The sequence below is a fragment of the Aethalodelphis obliquidens genome, unplaced genomic scaffold (assembly GCF_003676395.1).
Source record: "Aethalodelphis obliquidens isolate GAN/ISIS:26980383/991018 unplaced genomic scaffold, ASM367639v1 scaffold69, whole genome shotgun sequence".
Taxonomy (NCBI): Eukaryota; Metazoa; Chordata; class Mammalia; order Artiodactyla; family Delphinidae; genus Aethalodelphis; species Aethalodelphis obliquidens.
Window position 1 is genome coordinate 4804288 of NW_020838013.1, and position 27902 is coordinate 4832189.

General features: G+C 56.7%; 3 protein-coding genes across 3 annotated transcripts; 2 read left to right on the forward strand and 1 right to left on the reverse strand.

The window, feature by feature from the left end:
- The first annotated feature begins 1010 nt into the window (after positions 1-1010).
- LOC113611378 (glutathione S-transferase P) lies at positions 1011-3789 on the forward strand. The gene is made up of 7 exons (XM_027090267.1): positions 1011-1088; positions 1283-1318; positions 1620-1720; positions 1829-1916; positions 2295-2398; positions 3235-3342; positions 3521-3789. Coding segments are annotated over exons 1-7 (627 nt in total). The 5' UTR covers positions 1011-1087; the 3' UTR covers positions 3710-3789.
- Positions 3790-16819: 13030 nt separating this feature from the next.
- NDUFV1 (NADH:ubiquinone oxidoreductase core subunit V1) lies at positions 16820-22266 on the forward strand. Its single transcript, XM_027090896.1, has 10 exons — positions 16820-16960; positions 18060-18142; positions 18216-18386; positions 19092-19275; positions 20119-20308; positions 20740-20952; positions 21096-21262; positions 21573-21654; positions 21863-22008; positions 22113-22266. Exons 1-10 carry the CDS (start codon positions 16889-16891, stop codon positions 22197-22199), a joined length of 1395 nt encoding a protein of 464 aa, XP_026946697.1. The 5' UTR covers positions 16820-16888; the 3' UTR covers positions 22200-22266.
- Positions 22267-22376: 110 nt separating this feature from the next.
- LOC113611222 (double C2-like domain-containing protein gamma) lies at positions 22377-26770 on the reverse strand. Its single transcript, XM_027089883.1, is given in 14 exon segments — positions 22377-22925; positions 23003-23099; positions 23282-23360; positions 23468-23619; positions 24982-25035; positions 25125-25260; positions 25348-25390; positions 25393-25450; positions 25668-25739; positions 25814-25874; positions 26095-26113; positions 26276-26533; positions 26589-26653; positions 26751-26770. Coding segments are annotated over 14 exon segments (1245 nt in total). The 3' UTR covers positions 22377-22794.
- Between the last annotated feature and the right edge of the window lie 1132 nt (positions 26771-27902).

Consider the following 27902-nt stretch of genomic DNA (forward strand, 5'->3'; position numbering starts at 1 on the left):
TTCCTTCCCCACGCAGTCACCAAGTCCAGAAGCTTCCACCTGGATGTGTTTGGAGAACTTGCCCAGGGCCCAGCCCAGGCCCCACCTGGGGCCTGGCTCCCCCGCAGTCTCAGCCGGCTCAGTCAGCATTGGGGGAGGAGGAGGGGTCTTTATGAAATACCGCCTGGACAACCCTCACTGAAGCCTTCTCCATCACTGCCATGGGGGGACCCAGAGTAGGGCCTGAACCCCCAGAAAGGGGTTGCCCGGTGGACAGATGGGGTTCAACAGCGTTGGTGCTCGTCCTGGAATCCTTTAAAATTGCCCTCAATCCTGATGGAACTGAAGGACAAGTGATCAACTTAGTGTTATCGTGCCAGAAATGTGTAACCTTGCCAGTGATACTTTTGAAAACGGAGGGTCCAGTGTCCCATTGTCTAGATAGATTTCAGAAACCATATCGTCCTCCTGTCGTGATTTTTACCATCCTACTTGTCGCAGGTGGCGCCCGCTTCCACGTAGGGGGTGAAACAGGTTTCCGTGAAGGTAAGCGCACCTGAGTTGAAGAAATGAGGTAATTTAGAGAGAAAAAGTAAGAAGGGAGCAGCGGGGTACGTGACTCATACAAGAACCCGAAGGTGGCCTCCAAACGGCGGATGGGTCTGAAAACCCAACTTGGGGTGTGAGTTGAGTGTTTGCACGTACGTGCACAGGGGGTGTGTCCGTCTTTGTACAGCACCTGGGAACAAGTGTCTACATGCAAGGGTTTGTGTCTCTGGGGTCTGTGACCCCAGCAGGGGAAGGGGCTGGACTGCGCTCCCTCTCAGGCCTCTGGAAGGTTCTGGAACCCAGCCCTAGCTGTGAGCCCATCTGCCCAGGCTGGACGTTCGGCAATCGGATGCAACCGTCTGGGACTGGCTGCGCGGCGTGGTTGAGGGGCGGGGCGGGGGGCGGAGGAGCGGCTTACGGCCAGCGCGGTGACTCAGCACGGTGGGGTGGGCCGGGGCGGGGCGGGGCGGGGCGCGCCCACCCGTATAAGGCTCGGGGCCGCCACCGCGGGCGCCGGAGTTTTGTAGCTGCTGCCGCTGCAGAGGTCCGCGTCGCCATCAGTGAGTCCCCGCCGCCTGCAACTCCCTGGGGGATTCCGAGGGGGCTCCCATGGTTTTGGGGAGCAGTTGGGGCTCTCGGGGGGGCCTACAGCGCCCAGAACAGGGGATGCAACCCCAGGGAGGACGAGCGGGCGCCTTCTCCCCCGTAACACGCCTCTCCCAGACGCTAACAGACTTTTCTCTGCATCCTGCAGTGCCGCCCTACACCATCGTCTACTTCCCTGTTCGAGGTAGGGACCTGTGACCGGGAGGGAGGGGAGGCAGAGGTTGGGGGCTGCAGCAGCCCACGCCCCTCACCCACCTGAGGGAGTCCCCAGCCTCCCTTTTCCCTCCATCACGTGGCTACTAGCTCCGCCTTCCCTGTGCCCCGGAGCTGCCCGTTGCTAGAGTACGCAACTTCCCGGGCCTGGCCCGCCCCCCGCAGTGTGCTGGGAGATCATCGGAGGAGTCCTCACCTCCTTGGCTCTTTCCCAGCGCGCTGCGAGGCTGGGGTCTCTGCCCATCCCCACACCCCGTCCTCCCCTTCCCCAGGGCGCTGCGAGGCCATGCGCATGCTGCTGGCCGACCAGGACCAGAGCTGGAAGGAAGAGGTGGTGACCATGGAGACCTGGCCTTCACTCAAGGCCTCCTGTGTCAGTACTTCTCTCGTATCCCGGGTCAGGGGCTGGGCACTGGGGGGCAAAACTAGGGTGGGGGGCAGCCAAGCTCAGCACCTCTGACAGAGCTGTGCATTCCCCCAGCTGTACGGGCAGCTCCCCAAGTTCCAGGATGGAGACCTGACCCTGTACCAGTCCAATGCCATCTTGCGTCACCTGGGCCGCTCCCTTGGTGAGTCCTGAGCCTGCAGGTGGCCCAGTCCAGGGCAGGGGTGTGCGGGCATCAGTCAGCGTTCCTGAGCATCTGCTCAGTGTTGGCCCCTTGAGCCTCTTCCACTTAAATCAAATTGTCCTGCAACCCTGTGGAGTGGAGGCAAGTGGAGGTTACCTATCTTCCCTAAGGTCAGGCCCGGGTCTGTCTAGCAATCCTTGCCCTGTAGCAGGCCACCTCCCACTGAATTCTGAGCATGGACTCAGACGGTCCTTTTCCACATCCTCCTCCCTCCTCCCTGGCCGAGGCTCACAGGCAACCACGTGGCCTGTCTGGTGGGTCAGGTTGTAGTGGCTAGTCAGGCTCCCCGTCATGCTGTCTGCTCTCCCGCCACCCCAGGGCTGTATGGGAAGGACCAGCGGGAGGCGGCCCTGGTGGACGTGGTGAATGACGGCGTGGAGGACCTTCGCTGCAAATACGTCACCCTCATCTACACAAACTACGTAAGCAGGGACATGGGGATGGTCACTGAAGACAAAGAAAGAAAGGGGCTGGCTTCCTTCTCACCCTACACGACACCCCTCATGCAGCTCTGACTGACCCTTCCCTTGGGCTGCTTCTGGCTCTGCGGGGGGTGTGTGTGTGTGTGTGTGTGTCAAGAGCCATTATGGACTGGACACAAGACTCAGCCTCCCTGCCTGGGGGAGGGACCCAGTCAAGTGGCAGGCAATGGCAGAACAGCATGAGGACAGGAGACATCCAGCCAGAGGTGGTCCCTGATCCACAGCTGGGGGAGGTCCGGAGCACTTCCTGGAACCAGGTGCAGAGGAGGAGGGTCTATAGTCAGCTTCTAGAAGGGGTGCTGGCACTGTCAGGTGCACAAGGTATCAGGCATGGGGCACATTCAGGGACTTGGGACCAGTTTAGCAGAGGCAAGGCGTGTGTGCCTACGTGTGTGAGAGGGAGGGAGGGAGGGAGGAAGAGCAGCAGGAGATAGAGCTGGAGGGGCATCGGGCCCAGGTCCTGGAGGCCTTGAACCAGCTGGCTTGGATGCTCTCTTTGGGGAGTCTAAGCAGGGCGGTGTCTGTGATCCGGAAAGATCCTACAAGGCTTTTGCAACAGTCTGGAGAGCGATTGTGGCAAGAGTGGCCTAGTGAAGGATCAGCAGCTGAAATGGACAGAATGTGGCAATAGCCTGGGGTGGGGAGTGAGGAGAGGAGGGGCGGGGGCCAGGTGAGTGGCGATTCGCTGAGACGGGGCAGACAGTAGCGGACGTCTCAGGGCAGGGGCAGCAGTGTGAGGGTCAGGAGGATGATGCGCGGTGGCATCTCTCTGGCAGGAGGCGGGCAAGGAGGACTACGTGAAGGCACTGCCCCAGCACCTGAAGCCTTTTGAGACCCTGCTGTCCCAGAGCCAGGGCGGCCAGGCCTTCATCGTGGGCAACCAGGTGAGCTGGCCCTGTCCCGCCCCTTCCGCACCACCCTCTTCTTACAGATGGCAAACCGGTGCAGAGCGAGCACGTGAGCCATTGGTTCAGCAAAGCTGGGCAGACCAGGGGACCGGCTCGGGCTCCCTGCCTCGCACCTCCCACGCCCACTGAGCCCTTGCCCCGCTCTGCCCTGCAGATCTCCTTTGCCGACTACAACCTGCTGGACCTGCTTCGGATTCACCAGGTCCTGGCCCCTGGCTGCCTGGACTCCTTCCCCCTGCTCTCGGCCTACGTGGCCCGCCTCAGCGCCCGGCCCAAGCTGCAGGCCTTCCTGGCCTCCCCGGAGCACGTGAACCGCCCCATCAATGGCAACAGGAAACAGTGAGGGCTTGTGGCACTCTCAGCAAGAGGCAGGGAGCTGCCTGCTTCCCTTTCCCTAGGACCAATAAAGGCTCCAAGAGAGAAGCAGTGCTGTGAGCATTGAGTTTTCTGGGGAGGGGGCTCCCTGATCCTCTCACGCCTGGGGGAGGGACAGGCAGCTGGACAGGATACTTGAATCCTAAAACACAGAGTGTCTTCCTGGAGCCCTCAACCAGCTCTGTGTTTACTGAACTCCAGAAACAAAGAAAAAAAACCAAAGAAACAGGAAGGGTAATCAACCATGGTCCCTGCCCTGGAGATCCCCACAGTCTACAGAGAACAGGCTCACTTCAATAAACATGCTTTCTGCTCTCAGCAGGCCACCTGCCAGAGGGCCTCCATCCAGGACTGCAGGAGCTGAGGGGCCCTTGGCCGAGCAGGGGCGTGGGGAGGAGCTGAGCCGCTCAGAGCAGCCCCGGCTGGGTCGGTGGGAGGGTCAGTCACTTCTGCTCAGATGGGGCTCTCCTTTCTTCCTTGTGCGTCGTGGGCACGGGAACAACACTGGGCGATCCGGGTGGCTCGCCTCCTGCCTTCTCTCACCACCTTTGTTAGCTGGGCGAAGAGAATGACCCAGCCTAGGTGAGCTGGCTGTGGCGTGTCCACAGTGGGGAGGCATTGGGGTGCAAACAGGTTGTGGCTCTCGGGGCTCCCACGGATGGCTGGAGGGGAGGGCCTGTGGGAGGCCCCCTTGGTGCAGCCTGGAGGAGCAGACCCTTCTCTGGGGAGCCTTGCCCAGCATCAGAGTCTCCGGCCCAAAGCGGGGAACCTCTCAGTAAGTCAACCTCTCTCATTGCTGAGAGAACTCAAAGTAGGTGAGACTTCCAGGAAATGTTATTTGAGGGCCCAGAGGGAAGCAGCTCTGCAGTGACTAAGGTGTCCTGCCTGCATGCTGCAGGGCTGATGGGTTGGCAGAGGGGTACCTGCACCCATCCCACATAGAGAGCCCCAGTTTAGGGGCCATTCATGGTGTCGGAGCAATCATGGCTCCAGCATCAGGGCAGCCATGATTCAGTTCATGCCTGAACACCCTCGGAGGACCCCAGGAGCACAGAACAGCTGAGAGCAGTGCCATTGGGCAGGTGGCTGGGGAAATGGGTTAGAGGCTGGAACAGACATTGCCTGTGGGGGACGTTGGCTTCAGGAAGTGTGGATCAAAACTAAGAGGCGGGGCTTCCCTGGTGGCGCAGTGGTTGAGAGTCCGCCTGCCGATGCAGGGGACGCGGGTTTGTGCCCCGGTCCGGGAAGATCCCACATGCCGCGGAGCGGCTGGGCCCGTGAGCCATGGCCGCTGAGTCTGCGCGTCCGGAGCCTGTGCTCCGCAACGGGAGAGGCCACAACGGTGAGAGGCCCGTGTACCGCAAAAAAAACCCCAAAAACAAAAACTAAGAGGTATGTATCCCTGAACCATCTATAGCTGCCCTTGCAAGTAAGGATCATAATTGCTAAAGCTAATGGGGTACCTTCGATGCCAGGCATTGTACTACATGCTTTAGTATATTACCTTCCTTAGTCCTCACCACCCTTGAGTAGGTGCTCTCATCCCTGTTTATGAATGAGGAGTCACAGAACGTTTAACTTGCCGAAGAGTGAATAGAGGCAGCAGCAAGGTTATCATCATATTATTGCTTGTGATCACAGCAGGTTGAAAACAGAACAGGTCCATCAACAGGAGACTGCCTCCGTACACTGGGTGCACACACACACACTGGATTGCACTGTGAAAAAGAGCAAGGAGGCCTGGATCCGGCCTTTGGGAGCACGGGGCTGAGCCAACAGAGCGCAGCCCTCTTCCCAAGAGACTTTTTTCTATTGCTCACCGATGATATTTGGGAAAATGACACTTTCCTGACCCCTCTGCAGTGGGGAGGGGCCATATAGCATGTTCTGGTCGTGCTGGACTGTGGGCAGAGTGGGTGAATCACTTCCAAGGACAACATGGAGCGGGACACGTGGTGTGGTTGAGCGGCGGCCTTGTGGTTTTACTGCCGGCATTTTACAGTTGTTATTGCAGCATAACCTGACCCATCCTGTCTGATCTATCCTTTATTCTCAGCTCAGGCTAAGGGAATCCAGTCACCTCCCAATTTTGTCCTGCCTCTGAAGGTGATCAGGCGAGGGGAGGGGGCTATGACTCTGGGGTATTCTCCCCACGCCAACAGTAGGCCCCTCTGGCTCTCCCAGACCAGCCCCTGAGAGCTGTCAGTGATGGGGAACTGAGAAAATGTCTTCATCTGGGAGTGGAGGAAGACACCCGAGCTGGGGGAGGTGATCAGAGAGAGACTAAAGGGCCCAGCCCACTCCTTGGCCTGGACATTTGGCTGAAGGGCCAAAGTGGGACAGATTCTCCTGGAGACAGCACCTGGACCTGGAGACGATGGCTAGGTGACTTTGGCCACCGGGGAGAGCAAAGGATGGTTTCAGAGCCGGGCCGGGCCTGCTCCTTCTGCCTGGGAGCACACTGCACTTGCACACCTAGTCCACTGCATCCCGAAGGCCCGCCCCCACGGACTGATAGAGACCTTCTGCACTCCACCATCTCCTGACCTCAGCACCGCCCTCACCTCTCTTTTGGAAACTCCACTTCCCTCCTAGCTGGTTCTAGCTGCCCTCTGTGAAAATAGAGACCAGCAAATGACAGCAGGCTGTATACTCAGAGCTGGCTCCAGCAAGGGAACCGGCCACTGCCAAAGGCTGGCTCAAAGGCAGGCAGAGGAGTGAGGAAGCTTTACAGGGGAAAAGGGAGACTTCAGCTGTGCCCTGAATGGAGGCTGTTGGCCCGGGGAGCTGTAGGCGGGCTGACTGGAAGTGGGGGCATCGTGTGTCACTGCTTAGGGGAGCAGATTTGGCTTCCTCTGGTTGGTCCTAAGTTGGAAAAGGGGATAAAAATTAAGGAAGCTGTCAGTTATTAATCAAGTCCTGGACATTTGGGGCGATTATTTGCAAGGGTTATCGTTGGCTTCCTGGATTGTTCCTAGAGATAGCAGTCTGACTTCCTACAAGTCTGACCTATAATGGGCTGGCTTCCTGTCCGGTTACTGTAGGTAAGAGATTGGTTTCCAGGCAGGTTGCTGCAGGTCGTGGGTCAGCTCTTTATCCATACACGGTCTGGCCATTGTCCGTTATGTGTTCAGTCTCCTCTTGCAGAGAGGCGACCCCAGCTACAGCAACTGGAAGCCTTTTCCTCAGGCATTTACCTTGAGTGGAGAAATCCTGTAGGGGGAAAGCAGGAGCCCACTCATTCTCCTTTGAGGAACGGTCCCTGGCTCATTTCTGGGCCCTGGAGGAGACTGAACACTCGGGGGCCACCAGAGGATCAGTCTGAGTTGCCCATGAGAACAGCGAGTCAGAGATGGTGTGCCAAACAGCACTGCTTCCAGGACACGTGAGGGACTCGGGAAACTGCAGGAGTTCGTGGTTCCCGTTGCCAATGTGCCTGCACCTGCCACACCTGGCCTGGAGGGCCCTGGGGGCTAACCAGGAGCTGGGCTTCCCCAGGGCTCTGTGCAGCAGGGCTGCTGCCTCCGGCCGAGGTGGGCAGCCCTGAAAGGCCCTGGAGAAGGAAGTTCTCCCCAGGGAAGAACTTTGAGTGGCACCTCTCACTGCCCACTTTGCCAGGAAAGAGAGAAGGCCAAGGTCAGCCTCCAAAGTCCTGGGCAGAGGCTGGTGCTCAGGAACTTGAAAGGGGCAAGATGCGGGGCGGGGGGGCGGGGGGGGAGCGGGGGAGGTAGGAGCTGGCATTGAGGTTGTTGGCATAAAGGATTAAGGGAGGGCCTTAGGGTGGCCAGTGGGATGACCCTGCTGCAGAACAAGGAAGGCTCCAAACAACCGGGGGTGCTGACCTCTAGAAGGCTCGCTGCTTCCTCCTACCCCAGCCGACCCTGTGCCTACTCGGTGGGTTTCCAGGCACCTATTGCTGCAGAACAAACTTGGTGGCATCACTCTCTATCAGGAATCCAGGCCGCCGGGCGTAGGCCTGACGCTGCACAGGCCTGGCCTGGCCTCCCGCCCTTGGCCACATGCAGTGGGCGGGGCTAGCGGCGTGCCCTCCCGCCCAGCTTCCGGAGCATGCGCAGAGAGGTCCGTACCCGGCTGGGAGAGCATCGGAGGCCTCCGCGAGCAGTGGAAACTGATCCAATGACAGGGTCTGTAGCCAGCAAACCTGCCACGAAGTTTACAGTCCCCTCAGTCACCCAGAGCTTCCGTCAAACTTCCTGCTCGCTCCTAACACGACAAATATCAACGGACAACAAACGATTGCCAGATATTTGAGGGAAATCTCTAACGTAAAAGAGAGAAACAATAATAAACAGGAGGGGGCAAAGGAACTCAGAGAAGACAGACACTGTGCCGGCTGTGCATGAGAAAACTTCAGATAAACTTTAATCAGCATCTTCACGGAGATAAGAAAAGTTATTACATCTGGAGGATAAAAGGAGGCTATTAAAAAGAACGTTCCCCGGAAAGATTAAAAATATGAGAGCAGAAATGAAAAATCTCAGGGGCTTCCCTGGTGGTGCAGTGGTTAAAAATCCGCCTGCCATTGCAGAGGACACGGGTTCGAGCCCTGGTCCGGGAAGATCCCACTTGACGATGAGCAACTAAGCCCGTGTGCCACAACTACTGAGCCTGCGCGCTAGAGCCCGCGAGCCACCACTACTGAAGCCCGCCCGCCCAGAGCCCGGGCTCCGCAACAAAGAGTAGCCCCTGCTCGCCTCAACTAGAGAAAGCCCGCGCGCAGCAACGAAGATCCAACGCAGCCAAAAATAAAGAAATAAAATAAATAAATTTATCAGAAAAGGAAAAGAAAAATCTCAGAAGGTAAAGTTGAAAAATACATATGAAAGTAGAACAAAAAGATAAAAGCATGGAAAGATGAGAAAAACAGAGTATTATTCGAGGAAGTCTAGAGAGAGGGAGAGAAGAGGGTAGAAAAAAATCGTAGGGAGGGCTTCCCTGGTGGCACAGTGGTTGAGAATCCGCCTGCCGATGCAGGGGACATGGTTCGTGCCCTGGTCCGGGAGAATCCCACATGCCGTGGAGTGGCTGGGCCCGTGAGCCATGGCCGCTGAGCCCGTGCGTCCGGAGCCTGTGCTCCGCAACGGGAGAGGCCACAGCGGTGAGAGGCCCACATACAGCAAAAAAAAAAAAAAATCGTAGGGAGCAGATTATCAAATGAATAATACATTTTCTCAGGACTGAAGAAGATGAGCTTTCACGTTGAAAGGCACAATGAGTGCCCAGCACATTGAATGAAGAAGGACCAAAGACTGATACAAAAGCAGATCATGAAATTCCAGAGCCCCCAGGAGGCAAATGAAGACCCTGCAACCTTCCGGAGAGAGAAAAACACCACACACGAGGGATAAAGAATTTGAAATCGCGTCAGATATCTTGTGGTGGTGATGAAACATGTCCACAAATACTTTGACGCTCCGGCATCTCTATGCCCTCCCGTGGAAGCTGGGCAGGACTTTGCTGCTGCCTCAGTGAAGAGAAAACAGTGGAAGCCACACGATGGGGCTTCCCAGGCTAAGTGTGAGAAGGTCACACAGCTTTGCAGTTTCTCTCGAGACACTTGCTTCAGTCATTGTGCAAAAGGTCCAGCCACCCTGAGGCTGCCACAGAGAGAGCCCATGTGGAGAGACCAGAGATGGGGAGAAAAAGGGAGGGAGGGAGGGAGGGAAGGAGCAGTGATGAAGACACACCTGCTCCCAGCTGCCCAGCCCTGGAAATGACACTCTTCACTTCTGCCCCATCCAGATACAAGGGGGCTCTCTGCCCAGGAGGAGGAAATAAGTTTGTCATATCTAGTCAGTCCCTACCACATACAACATCAGATCTATACATACACAGGAACTTGATGTGTGATAGCAGTGACATCACAAATACTGAATAAGTTTGAAGAGTTATTTAGTGTTAGTAAAACTGATTCACCGTATTGAGAAAAACGACTGGATTCTCATCTCATGCCATTTACAACAATAAACTCCAGATAGATCAGTTGTTCTCAGCTGGGGGTGATTTTGTCCCCCAGATTATGCTTGGCCACATCTGGAGATATTTCTGTTGTCACAACTTATGGGGTGCTGCTGGCACTTAGGGATGCCACAATGCACAGGACAGCCACTCACAGCAAAGAACTGAAGAGGCCCAAATGTCCATAGTGTCAAGATTTAGAAACCCTGCCATAGGGTTCACCTATATGTGAACGAGAAAAATAAAATAATAACAGGAAAAAAGTAAGAGATTTCTTTATGACCTTGGACTGGGGATAAATTCCTTAAACAAGGCCGCCAAATGAATGAACTTGACTACATCAAGACTGAGGATTTCTCTTGTACAATGATGGTTACTATTTATCAGATTATCAGATAGATGATAAACTCAAAGGAAATATATTTGCAACATCTGACAGGGGAGGGAGGACCAGTGGTTTATAATGTTGGAGATGGTGTTCCCACTAATCTTTCAGAATCCCCCCAAAGGGGGCCTTCCTGGTGGCTCAGTGGTTAAGAATCCGCCTGCCAGTGCAGGGGACAGGGGTTCAGTCCCTGGTCCGGGAACATCCCACATGCCGTGGAGCAACTAAGCCTTTGCGCCTCAACTACTGAGCCTGCGTGCGGCAACTACCAAAGCCTGCGCGCCTAGAGCCCGCGCTCCGCAACGAGAAAAGCCACCGCGATGAGAAACCTGCGCACTGCAACATAGAGTAGCCCCCACTCGCCGCAACTAGAGAAAGCCCGTGCAGCAACGAAGACCCAACACAGCCAAAAAAAAACCCAAAAAACAAAAAACCAAAGCCACAAAGACCATAAAAAACCAAACACACACTCCATCTCTCATGTATGTAGGAGACACCTGGAGTGATTACAGTTATGAGCTTCTATGCACCAAATAACATACCCTGACGTTCACAAAGCAAAAGCTGATGGGAAGACAGGGACTTAGGCAACTGGAAACAACAAATGTCCAACTCTGAAATAAGAAAACAGAGAAGGCACTGTCCTTTCAATTGCTCATGGGACATTTACTATAGTAACCATATGTCATGGCGCAGAGAAAGTTTTAGAACATTCCAGAGGGAGAGAGAGGAACAGTACAGACAGCAGTCTCTCATTATAAGGCAATAAAATGAAAAATAGCAAAACCCAGGAAACAAAGAGACTGTAATGTTTACAGTTATAATATTTATATTTATAAGTGTATTTATACATCTCTCTTAAAATGGCATGGGACTTCCCTGGCAGTCCAATGGTTAGGACTCCACGCTTCCACTTCCGGGGACATGGGTTCGATCCCTGGTTGGGGAATTAAGATCCCACATGCCGCAGTGTGTGAGGCCAAAAGAAAAAAAAAGAAAAAAAATGGCATGTCAAAAAAGAAATCAAAACCAGAATTGCAGAACTTCTAGCAAATTATGATAAAGAAGCACCATAAATCGGAAGTGTTGGTCCTCTTGTCTCGATTACTCTAGCTTTATAATTAATCTTGCTCTCTGGCAGGGCAGATTCCCCCCAAGCCTCTCGTTCGTCTTCAAAATTGGTTTGGCCCTTCTTGGCCCTTTGTTCTTCTATATCCATTTTAGAATCAGTTTTCCCAGTTCCATGAAAGGCCTTGATGGGATTTTGATTGGAGTTTGTAAATTAACTTGGAAAGATGTGACATCTTTATGGCATTAAGTCACCCACCTGGTAAAGTCCCCTCAGCAGCTGCAGTACTGGCTAGAGGCAAAGGGAATGTGGGATTCTGGAAGGACGGAGGCAGCCGTAAATACTGGCTATGGCGTCATGACCCATTGCCGAAGCGGCGCCCCTCCATGTGTCCTTTGTGGCTCTGAGTTTTGTGTATTGGGAGGAAATTGTCTTTGGAAGGTGCAAAGTGGTCACGGTAAGAAGAACATGTACCAGAAGATGAATAGCTCAACCTGTCTCTAATAAACACTCGACCGGTTTTTCTTTTTGCTGATTTATAAGGGAGGGCCTGGCGTTTCTAAAAACTGAACCTTGAGTCTCACATTTCTAACAGCTTGGGATTAGTCAAGCGGTGTGTAAGCTCTTCCTGGTATCTGTCCTCCCAAGCAGCCGTCAAGGGCTACACGGGGCAAAGAAGAGACTAGAGCTTTTGTGTTAAGGGACAAAGGGGGTGTAGGCAGAACGCCAAGGGACAACTTGGGGATGGGCAAAGGACCAACATGGAGACAGTCCTTATACCTAGACCTGATCTACTAGATCCAGTAGACCTGGATCTGCTACCAGGGAGGTGCCAGGGTGGGTGGGCTGAGCGGACTGCACCGGTCCCTGGGACCTGTGCCCAACGGAGACTTCACAGGTCCTCCGTGTTGGAGACTGCAGATGCTGCCCAGTGCTTCAGGACCAGTATGAGCCACAGAAGGACCCCGAGACACTGGCAGCCTGACAGGGAGTGGTTCTCACACCAGGACGAGAATCTGCAGAGCATGTGAGGGCGCCCTGCCCTGGAGAGCAGGGAAGGGGGCTGGGTCACATGCATCGTTAAGTGTGTTGCTTGATCCAAAGGCAGTCACGTTGTCCTGTGTGTACCGCACCAGCCATGACTGATCGACTTTACTTTCTCGAATTTAAATTAATGGGAAAAAAAAAGAGAGAGATTTCCAGTTCAAGATATTAGAGTAGAACCTGAAATGCACCCTATCCTTCTCAAACACATCAAAATCAGAGAAGGATAAAAAGCGTTAATAATGACATTCCAACCACATAGAAATGAAAAGGGGAATTCTGTGTAGACTTGAAATAAGGCTCTCTTTGAAGGAAAGAAATAGGAAGAAACCCATAGCCTGGGGCGGGAGCTGAAGCCTTGTGACTTAGCCAGGAAGCAGGAACACAGCCAAGCCAATGCACAGGCTTGGGGCCAGGGCTGGAGAGCAAGGTTGAGAGCCTTCCATGACTGAGGCCAGGTCTCCACCAGGAGCGTGAGGCAGGGGGCCGGAAATGCCCTCCCTGCCGGGTCACAAACAGGACCAACCCAGAAATCAGGAGTGCAGAATTGGGGATGGAAGTAAGTGCAGAGGGAAGCAGTATACCTGGTTTTGTTTCATATCCAGCAGGAGGATAGACATATGAACTAGCTTTTGCTGGAAAAAGAAATTTTGGCATGACTGTTAAAAATGTAAGGGAGGGGATTTCCCTGGTGGCGCAGTGGTTAAGAATCCGCCTGCCACTGCAGGAGACACAGGTTCAAGCCCTGGTCCGGGAAGATCTCACATGCCGCGGAGCAACTAAGCCTGTACACCACAACTACTGAAGCCCGCACGCCCAGAGCCTGTGCTCCACAACAAGAGAAGCTACCGCAATGAGAAGCCCGCGCACCGCAATGAAGAGTAGCCCCTGCTCGCCGCAACTAGAGAAAGCCCGCACGCAGCAAGGAAGACCCAAAGCAGCCAAAAATAAATAAATAAATAATTTTTTTGAAAAAAGGAAGGAAAAAAATGTAAGGGAAACCACTAAAAATAGAAATAAAATGTATAACTTTCAAACCAATACTGGGGAAGAAGGGAATAGCACAAAGAAAACTCAGTTAATTCAGTAGAAGTCCGGAAAATAGAGAAAAAAGAAATAAAGAGAAAGAATGCTAAATAGAAAACACAATATAATATGGCAGATATATGTTCCAATGGCAATACCAATAAATGTAAACAGGACAGAATCTCTTTTTATTTATTTATTTTGCGTTACGCGGGCCTCTCACTGTTGTGGCCTCTCCCATTGCGGAGCACAGGCTCCGGACGCGCAGGCTCAGCAGCCATGGCTCATGGGCCCAGCCGCTCCGCGGCATGTGGGATCTTCCCGGACCGGGGCACGAACCCATGTCCCCTGCATCGGCAGGCGGACTCTCAACCACTGCGCCACCAGGGAAGCCCCAGACTCTCTTCTTAAAAGACAGAGATTGACTGAGTTAAAATAAAACAAAATGAAATTTAATTAGATGTTGTTTTAAAAGCCATCCCTAAAACAAGAGAAAGATTGAAAATAAGAAAAAAAACCCTCAAATACTAATAAAAAGAAAGCTGGTGTAGCAATAGTAGTATCAGAGATCATAGACCTCAAGGCAAAATTGTTAAAAGAGATGCAGAGAAATATTTTATATTAGAAAAAGGAACAACCATCAAGAAAACATTCTTTAAAATATAGGTGTTCAGGGACTTCCCTGGCGGTCCAGTGGTTAAAAACCCATCTTCCAATGCAGGGGATGTGGGTTCAATCCCTGGTTGGGGAACTAAGATCCCACATGCCTTGGGGCAACTAAGCCTGCACGCTGCAACTACTGAGCCCGCACACCACAGCTAGAGAGAAGCCCACGTGCTGCAACGAAAGATCCCGCATGCCACAACAAAGATCCCGCGTGCCGCAACTAAGACCCGACGCAGCCAAATAAATAAATAATATTTAATAAACTAAAGTATAGGTGTCCAAAATTGGCTCACGGAAATAAACAAATAGCCCTAAAAGAAATGGAAATGGTGATCAGATCACTCCTAAGCAGAGCCCCCAGTTTCAGACGGCCTTACGGTGAGTTCTAGTGACACTTCAGGAGATGATAACTTTTACCCTCAGAAAACTCCTGCAATGTATAGGAAAAGATGGGAAGGGGCACACCTCATTTTAACAAAACTGGAAGTGATCCCCTGGAGAAAATCTGAGCTGGAGCTGGAGAGGTCAGCACGGGCCTTGAGTGCCAGGCCCGGGGACTTGGGCTTTGTCCTGAGGACACGAGGGAACCACGAAGGGTCTCAGGCAGGAGAGGGGCAAAACGGATCCAAAGTTTACAACAATCCTGCTTGTTCCATGGTGCAAAGAAGTGATTGCGGCGGCCGAGACTTGAGGCTGGGGGACCTCAAGGAGGCTTTGCAAAATTCCAGGTGAAAGCTGATGGGTCACTGCCATGGGGCGGGGCCTAAAGGCACAGGAACAGGGTGTGCTCAGAAGGCAGAGTTGGCACGATGCAGTGGATATGGGGACAGGGAGGCATCCTGGATGCCTCCCAGCTTCTGGCCTGGAGGCTGGTAGGGGAGACAGACATGGACAGTGGCATAGGATGAGACAGGTGAGAGCCAGGGTCTGGGATGCCTTGGAAGAGGGCTTCCTGGAGGAGGTGATACTGAGTGGAGCCTGGCAAGTGGGTGCTCTAGATGGGTGGGGACTGAGTGGGGGACTGAGGGTCAGGAGACCTCAGGCCGAGTTCCGGCAGCTGTGCCGTCTTGGGCAGGCAACTCAGCGTGGCTAATATACTCTGTCCTCTTCTGAAAATGGGGGCTCATCATTCCCATGCCCTGGGTTGTGGGAGGATTAAGAAGATAACACATGGCAAGTGCTTGGCACAGAGCCCGGCGCTGGACGAACTGGAGCTCCTGTCCCTCACTCTTAGTTTCCCACGGGCCCATGCCCAGCATCTCCCATCCACAGCATCACCCGGCTGCCTTCTCCCCATGGCCTTGTGTTTCCTTTTGACCCCGTTAGATAGTGATGAGGAGAGAATCCACCCTCTGGCTCCATCTTGCCCCCCTTCTGCCACCCCAAAGGGAGGGATCCATGGACTCGGGTCTGAGCTCCGGATTAGCTGTGTAATCCCCAGCTCTGTCTGGGCAATCTCTTTCCCTGCCCAGGAGAGGGGGCCTGGGGCTGGGAGTCAGGACTGCTGGGCCCTGGACCTGGTACTGCCCTACCCATCTGTGAGCCCTCAGACAAGGTGCCCAGGCTCTTGTCGCCTCTTTTGGAAACACCACTGACATCCTGCAATGACTGTCATATGTGTGCTGTGTCTGGGGCACTTTGGGAAGGGAGAAAGGCCTGGGTTTGATTCTAGCTCTACCACTCAGCAGCTTCATACCCATGGACAAGAGATGAAACCTCCATGGGCCTCAATTTTTTTCATGTAGAAAATGGAGTTAACACTATCCAGGGCTACTGTGGGGAATATATGAGAAAATAAGGGCATATTACTCTGTAAACGGTACATCTCTCAAGAGACAGGGAAGGATGATTACAGGACAAGAGAATAGAGGAGCTGGGGAGGGCAGGCCAAAACGGACAGGCTTATCATGGGACTCAGAGCCAAAGGGTTCCAGAGAACTGACAAACTGATTAACAAGAGTTAATCAGGCTTCCAAGACTTCAAGAGAAGGCAAAGAACAGAGGCCCTCCTCAGGTCACGGGAGCATTGCGGGGTGGGGAGGGAGTGGGCAGAAATGCCCTAAAGCCCCAAGAGGAAGAGGTCCTGTGGAGAGTGGGCATGATGTAGCCTGGGCCTGACGACCTGCACGATAGCGGCTGAGTCCTTAAATGCCAGGTTGCCGAGGCAGTAGGAGCCGCTCCAGGATTTTGTGCAGAAGCATCAGGTGCCAACCTCTCCTGACAGGGGCTGAGGAAGGAATGGCTGGGAGAGTGTAGCAGCACTACAGCAAGAGGATGTGCCACCCACTGACTATCTCCACCCTCTTGGCCTCACCCCAACCTAGGATTCTAGACACACCTCCTCTGGGGAGACCTCCGCCAACAACCCCCAGTCTGACCCGGCTCCCTGCGGCTAATGAGCAATCCTTTTCTGAGCCCAGGGGTGCCCGTAGTGGGTGAGGGGAAAATCATAGTCTGGGAGGGCTTGGACGGGGACAGAATAATTACAAGGCGGTCATGAGGGTCGGGCTGTCACCGATCTGATTTCTCCTCCTTCCCCTATACGCTTGTGCATACAACAAGAGCACGCGAAATGCGGAACTTGCAGAAAACACCAGAACCAGCAGAAGGTGACATGCGAGGTTTGTTTACTTGGGGATTGAAAGGCTGAGGGTCCACGGGCTAATGTGATGGAGCAGCGCGGGCTAGCAAGAGAGTAAATACCAATCCCGCGAAGGGAGAAAGGAGGTCCGAAAGCCCGCGGGACTGCATCTCCCAGCAGCCTCAGCGGCAGACAGGGCATTTCCGGCCTCTCCGGCCTCCTACGAGGAGGCGGGGCCAAGGGCGGTGCGGGAGCGGTGCGGGGAAGTTTGGGCGCGTCGCCGGCGCCAGGGCGCGTGACGTTCTTCCTGTGCGCCGCCTAGCGTCTAGGTCGCGCCGGTTCCTCAGCCTCAGAGCCGTGAAGGTGACAGCTGGATCTGACCGGCTTGGCCCCCGCGATGCTGGCGGCACGGCGGCTGCTCGGCGGGTCGCTCCCCGCACGGGTGTCTGTGCGATTCAGCGGCGATACGGTGAGGCCTGACCTGGCTCGGGCCAGGGGTGCTCGCGGGCCGGCTCTCGCTGCCGCGCCTGTGCGTGCTCCATCCCTTGGGTCTGTAGTGCCTTCTGGAGAACATTCTCATCTCCCCAGCCCGGCAGGAAGGTTGCCGGTCCGGCTTGGGTGTAGAAGGGGAACGGGTCCAAACGGGAGGCTGACTCACCCCGCCCCCAGCCCTTCGGCCCCTTGGCTTCCCTTATTTAACAGCGCGACTTAACGGAAAATTTTGCAGGTAGCAAAGCGTCCTTATCTCATTCCTTTCCCACCACAGCTTTGTAGGGCGTGAAGGGGCCACTGACCCATTTTACAGATGCAGACAATAGCTTTGGAGAGGGCTGTGCGCCTCCTCATTCTTCGTTCAGCGCTCCGATCCCCATGTTGGCTTTTAAGGGGTTGGGTGTCTGGAAGCCAGGTCCCCTTAGCCCTCAGCTGGGGTGCTCCTCACTGGGTCACGTGGAATTCCAGACCCATCTCTCCTCAACAGTTTTATCCCGAGCGGGTCTCCCTCCGTCATCTTGTGTCCCAGCCGCAGTGAGGCATTTCTTTTCCTTCCGAAAGTGCATTTTGTCGCCAGCAGAGTTTAGTAACACAAGGCTTTGGCCTAACCAAGTTTGGGTCCAGCAGCACAGCCAGACAAGTAAATGGACATAGCATCACACTGGGCTCAGGGGGGTAGTATGTGCTGTGCACAGTTCAGGTGTGGGCTTTGGCCACGGACACACCTGAGCTTAGATTCCATCTGCTCCTTTGGGCTGTGTGCCTTTCATAAGCTCAGTTTGCTCAGAGCCTCAGTGTCCTCTTCTGTAAAATGGAGGAAATCGTTCCTGTCTCAAGGTTATGAGGATGAAATGGGGTCTTGGATATAGAAAACTTAGTTTCGTGCCTGCTAACAGGAAGTGCTTACTAAGTGGTGATGGCAGCTATGATGCTGTGAAGGGTTCTGAGGCTTAGGCCCCTGCCCTCCTCCCAGCCCAGCTCTCTCTAATCAGGGGGACTCAAAACTCTGTACCTTCTGGCCTGGCCCCTCATGACCTCAGAGCCCTGCTGGGCCTGCTGACCCTCTGTGTCCCCAGACAGCACCCAAGAAAACCTCATTTGGCTCGCTGAAGGATGAAGACCGGATCTTCACCAACCTGTATGGCCGCCATGACTGGAGGTGAGATGGTGCCCTTAGGCTGGTGGTTCCCGAGGCAGGGCCTCCCCCTTACTGCCTTCCCCACTCTGTCCAGGCTGAAAGGTGCCCAGAGTCGAGGTGACTGGTACAAGACAAAGGAGATTCTGCTGAAGGGGCCTGACTGGATCCTGGGTGAGGTCAAGACGTCGGGCTTGCGGGGCCGTGGAGGTGCTGGCTTCCCAACTGGCCTTAAATGGAGCTTCATGAATAAGCCCTCAGATGGCAGGTGTGTGTAGGCAGGCAGAAATGGGGTTTCAGGAGAGACCTTGGGGGTGGCTGTGGCTTACCTGGGCCTTTGGGCTGTTTCCTTGGAAACTAAGAGTGAATGAAATGGGAAAACATAACCAGAGCTCAGGTAGGTGGGATCCAGTTCTCTCTGGTCTTCCTCAGGGGAGACTGGGGGGGAAGCAGAATCGACACAAAACTTTGACTCAGTCAGACTTAACTGGTCAATGCTTAGCTCTGCCTTTTAGTCATATATCTTTGGGCAGTCTCCTGGCCTTTCCGAACCTCAGGTTTCTGTTCTGTAAGTGGATATTATATCGGCAGGGATGAAAGAGATAATGTTCGTACAGCTTTTGGCCTGCACTGTGGTTGGCGCCTAGAAAGCAAAGGCTGAATGTCAGCTATTTTGCCTCCTTTTGGCTCCAGAGATACGGTGGAGGTTCACGGAATGCTCTTTGTGACCAAAAGCAGATTGGGGCTCTTGGGAAAGCAAAGATTTTTCCTGTGGTCATACCCACCCAAATACGGAATAGGCAGTGAGCTCCCTGTCATCGGTGGTGAGCAAGCAGAGCCCCTGGGAACATGTCAGGAGGACAAAGAGGGATTGGCTGTCAGAGGAGGCTTCCCTGGGTGGAGTGGGGTGGCATGTGGTTGAAGGCCCAACCCTGGTGGCCCTGTAGCCTGACTGACCTGCTGGCCCCCACAGGCCCAAGTATCTGGTGGTGAATGCAGATGAGGGGGAGCCGGGCACCTGCAAGGACCGGGAGATCATACGCCACGATCCCCACAAGCTGGTGGAAGGCTGCCTAGTCGGGGGCCGGGCCATGGGTGCCCGTGCCGCCTACATCTACATCCGCGGGGAATTCTACAATGAGGCGTCCAATCTACAGGTGGGCAGAGGTGGGGCGTCAACAGAGGAGAAGGTGCTCAGTGTGCACTTACATGCCCCAATCCTAGGCAGAGTTGTTCTTAGATTTTAGCTCCTGATCTGTCTGGGGTCGCACTAGGAGAGTGGTGATCACTCCTGCATGCCTTGTGTCCTGAATGGGACGTGGCCCCCAATGCCTCTGTCTCTTTCTGGATGTTCCAGAGCTTCTGCTTGGGCTCCATGACTTTCCAGGGCTCCATGACTCCTGGGGCAGGGGTAGGCTGGAGAACTCCCATATGGGCATTTTTCCTGGAGGGTCAGGGGGTCATTTCAGTAATTCTCAGCTCAGTGATGCCTGTAGTAATTGGTCCAGGGCCAAAGCCTCACCTTTCTATTAGGCTGCTACACAACAGTGATGAAGGATGTGGGAATAATAACCTGGCACATGGTAGCATTATGTGTAAGTGTTATTATTATTATTATTACATATTTAAAAATAAGCCTCCAGGGTCTTTTCTTCTACTCAGAAGCAGTACTCGTTCATTATGAAGATAGGAAACCACACACACACACAAGGAAACTCTCCCACAGATCCACCACCTGGAGAAACTACTTGCTGAAATTTTCATTATTGTCTTAAAGTCTTTAAAAATACATATAGTTGGAGAATTTGTTAAATGTTATTACAGAAGTAGCACATGCATCGTAAAAACCCCCACCCCCTCCCAGAGCGTCCTCTGCTTGTGTCCAAAGGGAGCTTTTGCTCTGGACTTTGGTGATGGGCTCACTGGGCCAGTACCCCTCCCTCCCACACACAGTGTTCCTGGGCCCTTGGGGACCGTGTCCTCACACCCCTGTCCCACAGGTAGCCATCCGAGAGGCCTACGAGGCTGGTCTGATTGGCAAGAATGCCTGCGGCTCCGGCTATGATTTCGACGTGTTTGTGGTGCGTGGGGCTGGGGCCTACATTTGCGGGGAGGAGACAGCACTCATCGAGTCCATCGAGGGCAAGCAGGGCAAGCCCCGCCTAAAGCCTCCCTTCCCTGCAGACGTGGGTAAGACCTGGCACCTGGCCCGATCCTGGGCCTTGTCCTGTGGAGTCCAGGATCTGTTTTCAGGTCCCCACTGGTCATTCTTAGGGAATTTCTGAGTCCCTTCTGCACTGGGCGCCTGACACAGAGAGCAGGGTGGGAACAACATAGAGGCTCCACCAGTGCCACCTGCAGTCCCTCATCCTGCCTCAGCTCCCATGTCAGATACCCAAGTCCTCTCCAACCTTCCGGGAACTCGGGGCAGGATGGTGAAAAGGCAGCGCAGCTCCTGCTGGAATCTGGGGTCTGGTGGGGGACGAGAATAACAAAGGGGTGAAAGCAGGGCTCTCTGCCACCGGAGCAGGACCCTGGACATACCCCATTGCCAGGAAACCCGCCGCAACCTGTCCCCACCCACTAGAAGCCACCGATTTCTCATCCCATTTCCCCCACAGGAGTGTTCGGCTGCCCTACAACCGTGGCCAACGTGGAGACAGTGGCCGTGTCCCCTACCATCTGCCGCCGAGGGGGTGCGTGGTTTGCCAGCTTTGGCCGCGAACGCAACTCAGGCACCAAGCTGTTCAACATCTCTGGCCACGTCAACCACCCTTGCACCGTGGAGGAGGAGATGTCTGTACCGCTGAAGGAACTGATCGAAAAGCACGCCGGTGAGGCCTGGGGCCAGCCAGCAGGGTGGGAGAGCCTCAGGAGCTGGGGCTGGGGCTAGCAGAGGTCCTGGGCTCAGGGCTAGGCAGGTGTGCTGGCCCCAGCCCTGACCATCCATCCTTTTGGGGACTGACTGGGGCCCCAGGGGGTGTCACGGGTGGCTGGGACAACCTCCTTGCTGTGATTCCTGGCGGCTCGTCCACCCCACTGATCCCCAAGTCCGTGTGTGAGACGGTGCTGATGGACTTCGACGCGCTGGTGCAGGCGCAGACGGGCCTGGGCACGGCTGCTGTGATCGTCATGGACCGCTCGGTAAGGGTTGGCCCATGCTCCCCACCCAGTCCCTGCCTTATGCCAGCCTGGTTAGTAACCCTTCCGGGGCCTCTCGGAGAACTCCTGCCAGCTCTTGGGTCCTGGTTCGTGTCACCTGAGATACAGTGAGGTGGGAGAGGTGGGGAGCAAGGCTTCTCTGGGGGACACGCCCGTGGAGCCTGGGCGGGGCGGGATGCCCACGGCAGGGGGAGGAGACAGCCAGAGTGCCGCTGGAATCAGGAGGGTGTGCCGCCGGGGGGCGCTGAGGCTCAGGCCTTGGGTGCCTCCTCACTGTCCCTTGTCTCCCCAGACGGATATCGTGAAAGCCATCGCCCGCCTCATCGAGTTCTACAAGCACGAGAGCTGTGGCCAGTGCACCCCATGCCGCGAGGGTAAGTGCGCTGGGCAGGCTGGGGCTTTCTCTGTGGCTTGCGCCAGGCCTGGGCCGGGCACTGGACCCTGAATAAACAGCTGCTGCTTCCCAGCCTGCTGTGGCTGCTCTGAGCCCCACCCTCCCTGTGGCCCGCACCCCTCGAGTTCCATCCCCCCGCACCCCGGCTTAGGGAGATCACCAGGCCCTCTCTTGCTGCCACGGCCCAGGTGTGGACTGGATGAACAAGGTGATGGCGCGCTTTGTGAAGGGGGACGCCCGGCCGGCTGAGATCGACTCCCTGTGGGAGATCAGCAAGCAGATAGAGGGCCACACCATTTGTGCCCTGGGCGACGGAGCTGCCTGGCCCGTGCAGGTACTCGCTGCCCTGCTGCGTGGTGCTGGGGGCGGTGCTGAGAGCCCGGGCGTTGGGGGATTTTCAGGCCCTGCTGCACCTAGCACCCTGACCCTCACCCCCAGGGCCTGATCCGACACTTCCGGCCGGAGCTCGAGGAGCGGATGCAGCGGTTCGCCCAGCAGCACCAGGCCAGGCAAGCTGCTTCCTGAGCCCGCCGCGCTGGGCCGGCGTCCATCTGCCTGGACGGCTGGACAATAAAGCAGGTGCTGCCCACTCGGTGCGTCTTCTCCGTGGCCTTGCTCTTCACTCTGCCTCTGCGGCCCATTATTCCTGGAGGCTTGTTTCCCAGACGGAGGTGGAGGTTTGGGAGGGATAGGTCAGCACAAGGTCTCGTTGTGAATTTACACTTGGCCTCCTGTGCGTCAGTCTGTCATAGACCATCCTGAGCATTGACCCCTCAGTGCAAGAAGTGGTGGGGAGGGGGAAACTGTGGCCTGGGGTGCAGACCTGGGCCTGGCCCAGTGAAGGCCTCTGGAGGATGGGAGCAAGGAGGACAGGGCCCAGTCTGCCCTGTGAGGAAATGGGCAGGGAAAGAACCGGCTGTCCGGTCTGGTTTGGAGGAGAGGTTTATTCTTGCTTCATGATTTGGCAGTAGGGTGAATTTGAAAGGGGGGAAGGAAGGAAGGAATTGACTAGGGGTGGACATGGTGGGTGAGGCAGCCCCAGGTCCTCGCAGCTCCATGGAGGCGGCCGCGGGTCAGTCTCGGGGACGGGTGGTGAGCAGGGCCAGGCCGGGCGCCCCCGCTACTCGCTGAGCTGGAGGCGCGCGCCGTCCAGCGGGTGCCACGGCTCCAGCTGGTGGTCAGTGCGGCCCAGCCATTCGCGCCAGTGCTGCTGGTGCTCCCCGCTGGCCTGGCTACTCAGCTGCACCCCGCCTGGGTTGGGGGACAGGTCAGGAGCCGTGTGGGAGTCCATTGGGCCCACCCCCCAGCTCCCCGACATTCCCACTCACCAGTGAAGTCGTCAGCTGTGCCCAGGTCGTAATCCCACACAGATGCCAGCAGTGTCTTCTGCGCCAGCTCCTCCCGTGGGCCTGTGCAGAAGAATTCCTGCAGGGAAGGGGGCAGAAAGGCAGGAGGGAGGCAGCCTTGGGTCCTTCACAGCCTCAGAAACAGACTCAGACAGGTGAATGGCTCAGGGTAGCTGGGGCCTGTGCTCTCGGAAGCAGGATGTTGACCCCCCTCCTCCCACCCCCAGCAGCCAGGACTGCCTCCCCCCAGCCCTGGCCTACCTCGTTGAACTCAGGGTTCAGGGTCTTCTGAACACTGGTCTTATATTTCGATTTTTTCCCTCCATTCGGATGCAGGTAACTGATCGGGAAGAACGGGGTCAGCTTAGGTGTGGCCCTGGAGAGCTGAGCCCCGAGCGGCTCAGAGGAACCCTCACTGTCCACCTGTCCACCCCTTTTCACACTCACAGGCGGACGAAGGGGTCCGAGTAGCCGTTGGCATCCATGGGGGCGAGGGGGGCACAGCGCAGCACACCCACCAGCAGGCTGCCCCGCTGAGAGCTGTAGCACAGTGACAGCAGGACGCGCCCACGCTCCTCCCCGGCTACCTCAGCCTCCACCTCGGGCAGGGGGTAGGCTTGGGGTCAGCTCCCGTGTGGCCCGTAGCCCACCACCCACCAGTGCTGGCCTGGACGCGAGAATGCAAACTGGCTGCAGAGAAGTCAGGGGCCAGTGGTTTGATTTCATGATTCAATTTACAAAAACAATCACTGGCTTAGTGCCCTGGAAGGAAACTTCCAGCTCAGCTCTATCCTCCAGGGCCTGAGAAGGGGACGCCAGGCCACGTGACTGGCCAGTTCGGGGCATCTTTGTCATGGAGGGGAAGGGAACTGATGTCCCTAAGGGCCACAAACGTGCTAGGAGCTTCCTAGGTGGCCTGTCATTAGGTACCCATCACCACCCTCCCGCAGGGTAAGCCTGGTGCCACAGAAGCAGCTCCAAGAGGCTGTTCTCTACCCAAGGACATACAGGTCTGTTCAGCTACAAAGCCCACCCTCCTCACACCCCGCAGCCCAAGCGGCCAGATTCTGAACATCCTTTGCCACACTTGGCCCCTGGTGCTTCCAAAGGCCTTGGGAGGATGCCTTGGAGAGAATGTGCTTCTCCCTCACTTAACGAGGGATTTGATTTGCCGAAAGCCCAGCCACCTTGCTGGCGTTAGCTCTCAGTAACGGAGTGCTCCGTGAGCCAAGGGGCTGCTGTGCGGGGTCTGGGCCAGGAAGTGCTTGTGGCGGGTCCCTGCCCCACCCAGTAGGGCTCCGCAGCTTCGCCTTGACTGACTGACAGTCGCAGCAACATGCGGCTCCACTAGGGGGCGGGGCAGCAGCACCTGGCCCTCTGGCCCGGAGGAGCTGCGGAGGGCCCTGCCTCAGCCTTGCAGGTGCCGGGGGCCTGCTGGGCTGCAGGGGTTCTGCCCAGGTCTTTGGTTTCCTATTGCAAATCCCCTGCGGTCACCATCACTGCCTCCTGCCAAGGGCCTGTGCCTATGACTACCAGCCCCAGAAGTGTGGTACCCACACTGCCTCGGGCAGACCTAGCAGCCGTGCAGCCCCACCATATCCATTCTCTCCCGGACCTTGACCTGCCCTCCCAGCTCAGGCCAGGGACAAATCCCACTGGCTCCAGCCTCTGCCTCAAGCTGGCCTGTGTCTCTGCCCCCTGAGGGCTTGTGCCAGTGCCCCACAGCTCCCCTGGGCTGCCCTGGCAGGGGAAGTCACCCTCTGCCCAGCCCCTGGGGCCTGGCTGTTCCCTGAGACTATGAGCGCTCACGGGGCCGGTGAGCGAGATGGCCTCAGTTTCTCCAAGCCTGCCTGGGCCTGGACCCCTGTCCGGCCCACATCAATCCCTGCCTGACACACTTCAGCCTGGGCCAGCCCAGACCTGCCCCCGCAGTCCTCGCTGGAATCCGCCGTCCCACCCACCTCCTCATACAGAGACATGCCACGTGCTGTGTCCAGGCTCTTGGGCCTCTTGGTCTGAAAGAGCAGAGAGCCTGGTCCCCTTGGCTGCACACTGCCCAGGTCTCCCTCCCTGCATGCCCCACCCTGTGCACCAGCCCACTCACCAGCCTCCGCCTCTCCAGACACACATCGAAGCTCCTGGCTTGGTTGGGCACCAGCTTCCCCAGGGGCATCCGCAGCTCCCGCGGGGGAGGCGCCCGCCGCCGTTGCTGCAGCTGTGGGTCCTCCCAGATGCACAGCCTGGTGGCCACGCAGGTCAGACCTGGCCAGGCAAGCCCTCACCCCCACCTCGGCCCTGCCCCCTTGTGGCCCAGGCCCTTTCCTCACCACAGGGTGTTGCACCGGGTGTCCTGGAGGGTGAAGCCATGAGTGCCTCCTCCCAGACAGGCCCCCTTGTGCCCCGAACCATGCGTGTCCGCAGCTGGCTGGCCTGGGGGCTAAGCAGGGAGGGTCAGAGCCTTGTCGGGCCCCAGGGCCCCAGCCTGGTCCCCCTCCCTCATATAGCCTCTAGTTGCACATCCCAGCAACGGGGGGCTCCCTGTCTAAGGTCGAGGCCTTGGGGAAGAGGGGCATGGCAGGCCAGGTGGGTGTTCCAGGCTGGGTGTGCGGCCAAGGGACAGCAGTAGGGGCCTGTGTCTCACCCTCACCTTGCTGGCCCCAGGCAGCAGGTTGGCTTTGACATAGGTGTCCATGGAGCCCGAGGCCGGTGGCTTGAGGCCCTGGGAAGAGACAGTGGATGTGGGACAGGCCCGGGGCCCACACCTGGGACCCAGGGATGCCGCCCCATCCTCACCTTGGCACGGTGAGCTGTGCAGTGCAGTGTGCTACTGTCTGTGTCAAGAAGAAGCGTGGGGCTTCCCTGGTGGCGCAGTGGTTGAGAGTCCACCTGCCGATGCAGGGGACACGGGTTCGTGCCCCAGTCCGGGAAGATCCCACATGCCACGGAGCGGCTGGGCCCATGAGCCATGGCCGCTGAGCTTGCGCGTCCAGGGCCTATACTCCACAACGGGAGAGGCCACAGCAGTGAGAGGCCTGCGTACTGAAAAAAAAAAAAAAAAAAAAAGAAGCGTGAACTTGAGGGTGCCAAGGGTGGCTAAGGGCAGGTGGCCAGCAGGTCAGCTTCTACATCAACCTCCGCCCCGGCGCCATGCCTCCTGCCCTGCCCCTCCCCAGGTCGGAAGCCTGGGGATGCCCCAGACCCCATCCTGGCTGGGCTGGGCCCAGAGGGTCACCCTTGTCCCCCGCACCCACTCACTGCTGTTGTCTGAGTCTCCCTCTGGCTCTGGGTCCGGCTGGGACTGGGATGCAGAGTGGATGGTGGGGGTCACTGGAGGGTGTAGGTCTCAGGTGTGCAGGGTGGGCTCAGCGAAGGGGTAGAAGTGCGGGAAGTAGTCGGAAATGAGGTGGATGGGCCGGATGGGGCCCAGGCTCACGTCAATAGCCACGTGTTCCTGCACACTCACTGCCCCCGGCCCGCCGTGCCCGCCATGGGGGCCTGGACATGGAGGCGGCACTCAGAGGAGCCCCTGAGCACCGGAGATGAGGGCACCGCATCAGGCCAACCAGACAGGGCGAGGAGGCATCACTGAGGGTGTTGGCTGGGGGCGGGGGGGTCCTGGGCAGCAGCTGGGACCTGAGGACAGAGCGCAAGGTCAATGTCGGCAGGGTGGGGGCTTCCAGCCGGGAGGGGGACCCCGTGGGCTGGCAGGTAGGCCGGCTGGGCTACTTACTGCTCTGAGAGCTCCTCCATCTGGTTTGGGTGCTGGGTGTGCGCCTGACGGAGGTGACCCAGAGAGCCAGAGTGTGGCCCTGGGGACGGGGGAAGGGGTGGGACTCAGAACGCTTCTCTGGGGCCCAGGAGACCAGCAGCTCCCTGCCCTCCACCCCAAGGGCCCCTTCCCTAGTGCTGGGGCCCAGCCTCCCTCCTTCTCCCCCAACCCCTCCCCAATTCACACACAGCGGGAGAGTTATTTTTACCGCCATCACGTGGCCCTGCTCCCAGGTGAGGCTGGAGGGCCAGAGGTGATACAAGGGGTATGAGGGGCAATGGGAGGGGAGTGTGGGGAGGAAGGGGTAGGTGAGACAGAGGGGTTGGGGGAGAGCGTGTGGGGAGGCGTGTGGGAAGGGGGAGGGGTGTGGAGGGCAGGCTGGGGGGAGGGGAGATGGGCGGGCGGGGAGGGCTCTGCAGAGACGGGGTGGGGGTGCCACCACAACCCGGTCCCCTTGGAGCTCAAGCTTCTTAACACCTGAATCTGATCACTTCGGCACCTCTCTCCCCCTCTGCCAGCCTGGAATAAAATCCTAACCCATCACTGAGGCTGGTCCCCTTGGCCGCTCACTGGGGCCCCGAGTGCTGGGCCCCTCCCCCCATGTCCCCACGGCCCCTCTTGGTTTCCTAGAACACCCCAAGCTGTGTGCACATGCTGCTCCTTGTGCCCCGACTTTCCTCCCTTGCCCTTTGACCTGGCCTGCTCCCGCTTACCTATGGTCTCAAGGTCACTCTCTGCAGGGGAACGTGGCTGCCTTTACCTGCTCAACCTTCCCAGTCTTTCCCCAGGGGTCCTTTGGGGGCCACACCTTCGCTACTCTCACTCTAGGAGGTTCACCCTGCTCCCCAGGCCTGTGCCCCAGACCCTGCCAATCAATGAATTCCAAATCCAGCAGCCACGTGACAGGTTCAGGGAAGGGCATGTGACCCGAAGCAGGCCAATAAAGTACAATTCTGGGATAGACTGGCCCAGAAAGAGAAGCTGTTTTCTGTTGATGGGATGCTGGTACCGTGCCATCCTAGAGCTGTTGCCCTCTCCTCACCTCTCACCCCTGTGGAGTAGAGAATGCTCCTGAGAGTGAGGCCAATACAGTGGAAAGAAGAGTCCCTGAGC

Excerpts from the sequence above, each read along its gene's own strand:
- LOC113611378 (XM_027090267.1), top strand. Across the intron at positions 1,721-1,828 it reads CTTCACTCAAGGCCTCCTGT|CTGTACGGGCAGCTCCCCAA; the intron begins GTCAGTACTTCT and ends GCATTCCCCCAG. Across the intron at positions 3,343-3,520 it reads CCTTCATCGTGGGCAACCAG|ATCTCCTTTGCCGACTACAA; the intron begins GTGAGCTGGCCC and ends TCTGCCCTGCAG.
- NDUFV1 (XM_027090896.1), top strand. The coding sequence starts at position 16,889 with ATGCTGGCGGCACGGCGGCTGCTCGGCGGGTCGCTCCCCGCACGGGTG. Across the intron at positions 21,263-21,572 it reads TGATCGTCATGGACCGCTCG|ACGGATATCGTGAAAGCCAT; the intron begins GTAAGGGTTGGC and ends TTGTCTCCCCAG. Across the intron at positions 22,009-22,112 it reads GAGCTGCCTGGCCCGTGCAG|GGCCTGATCCGACACTTCCG; the intron begins GTACTCGCTGCC and ends CCTCACCCCCAG.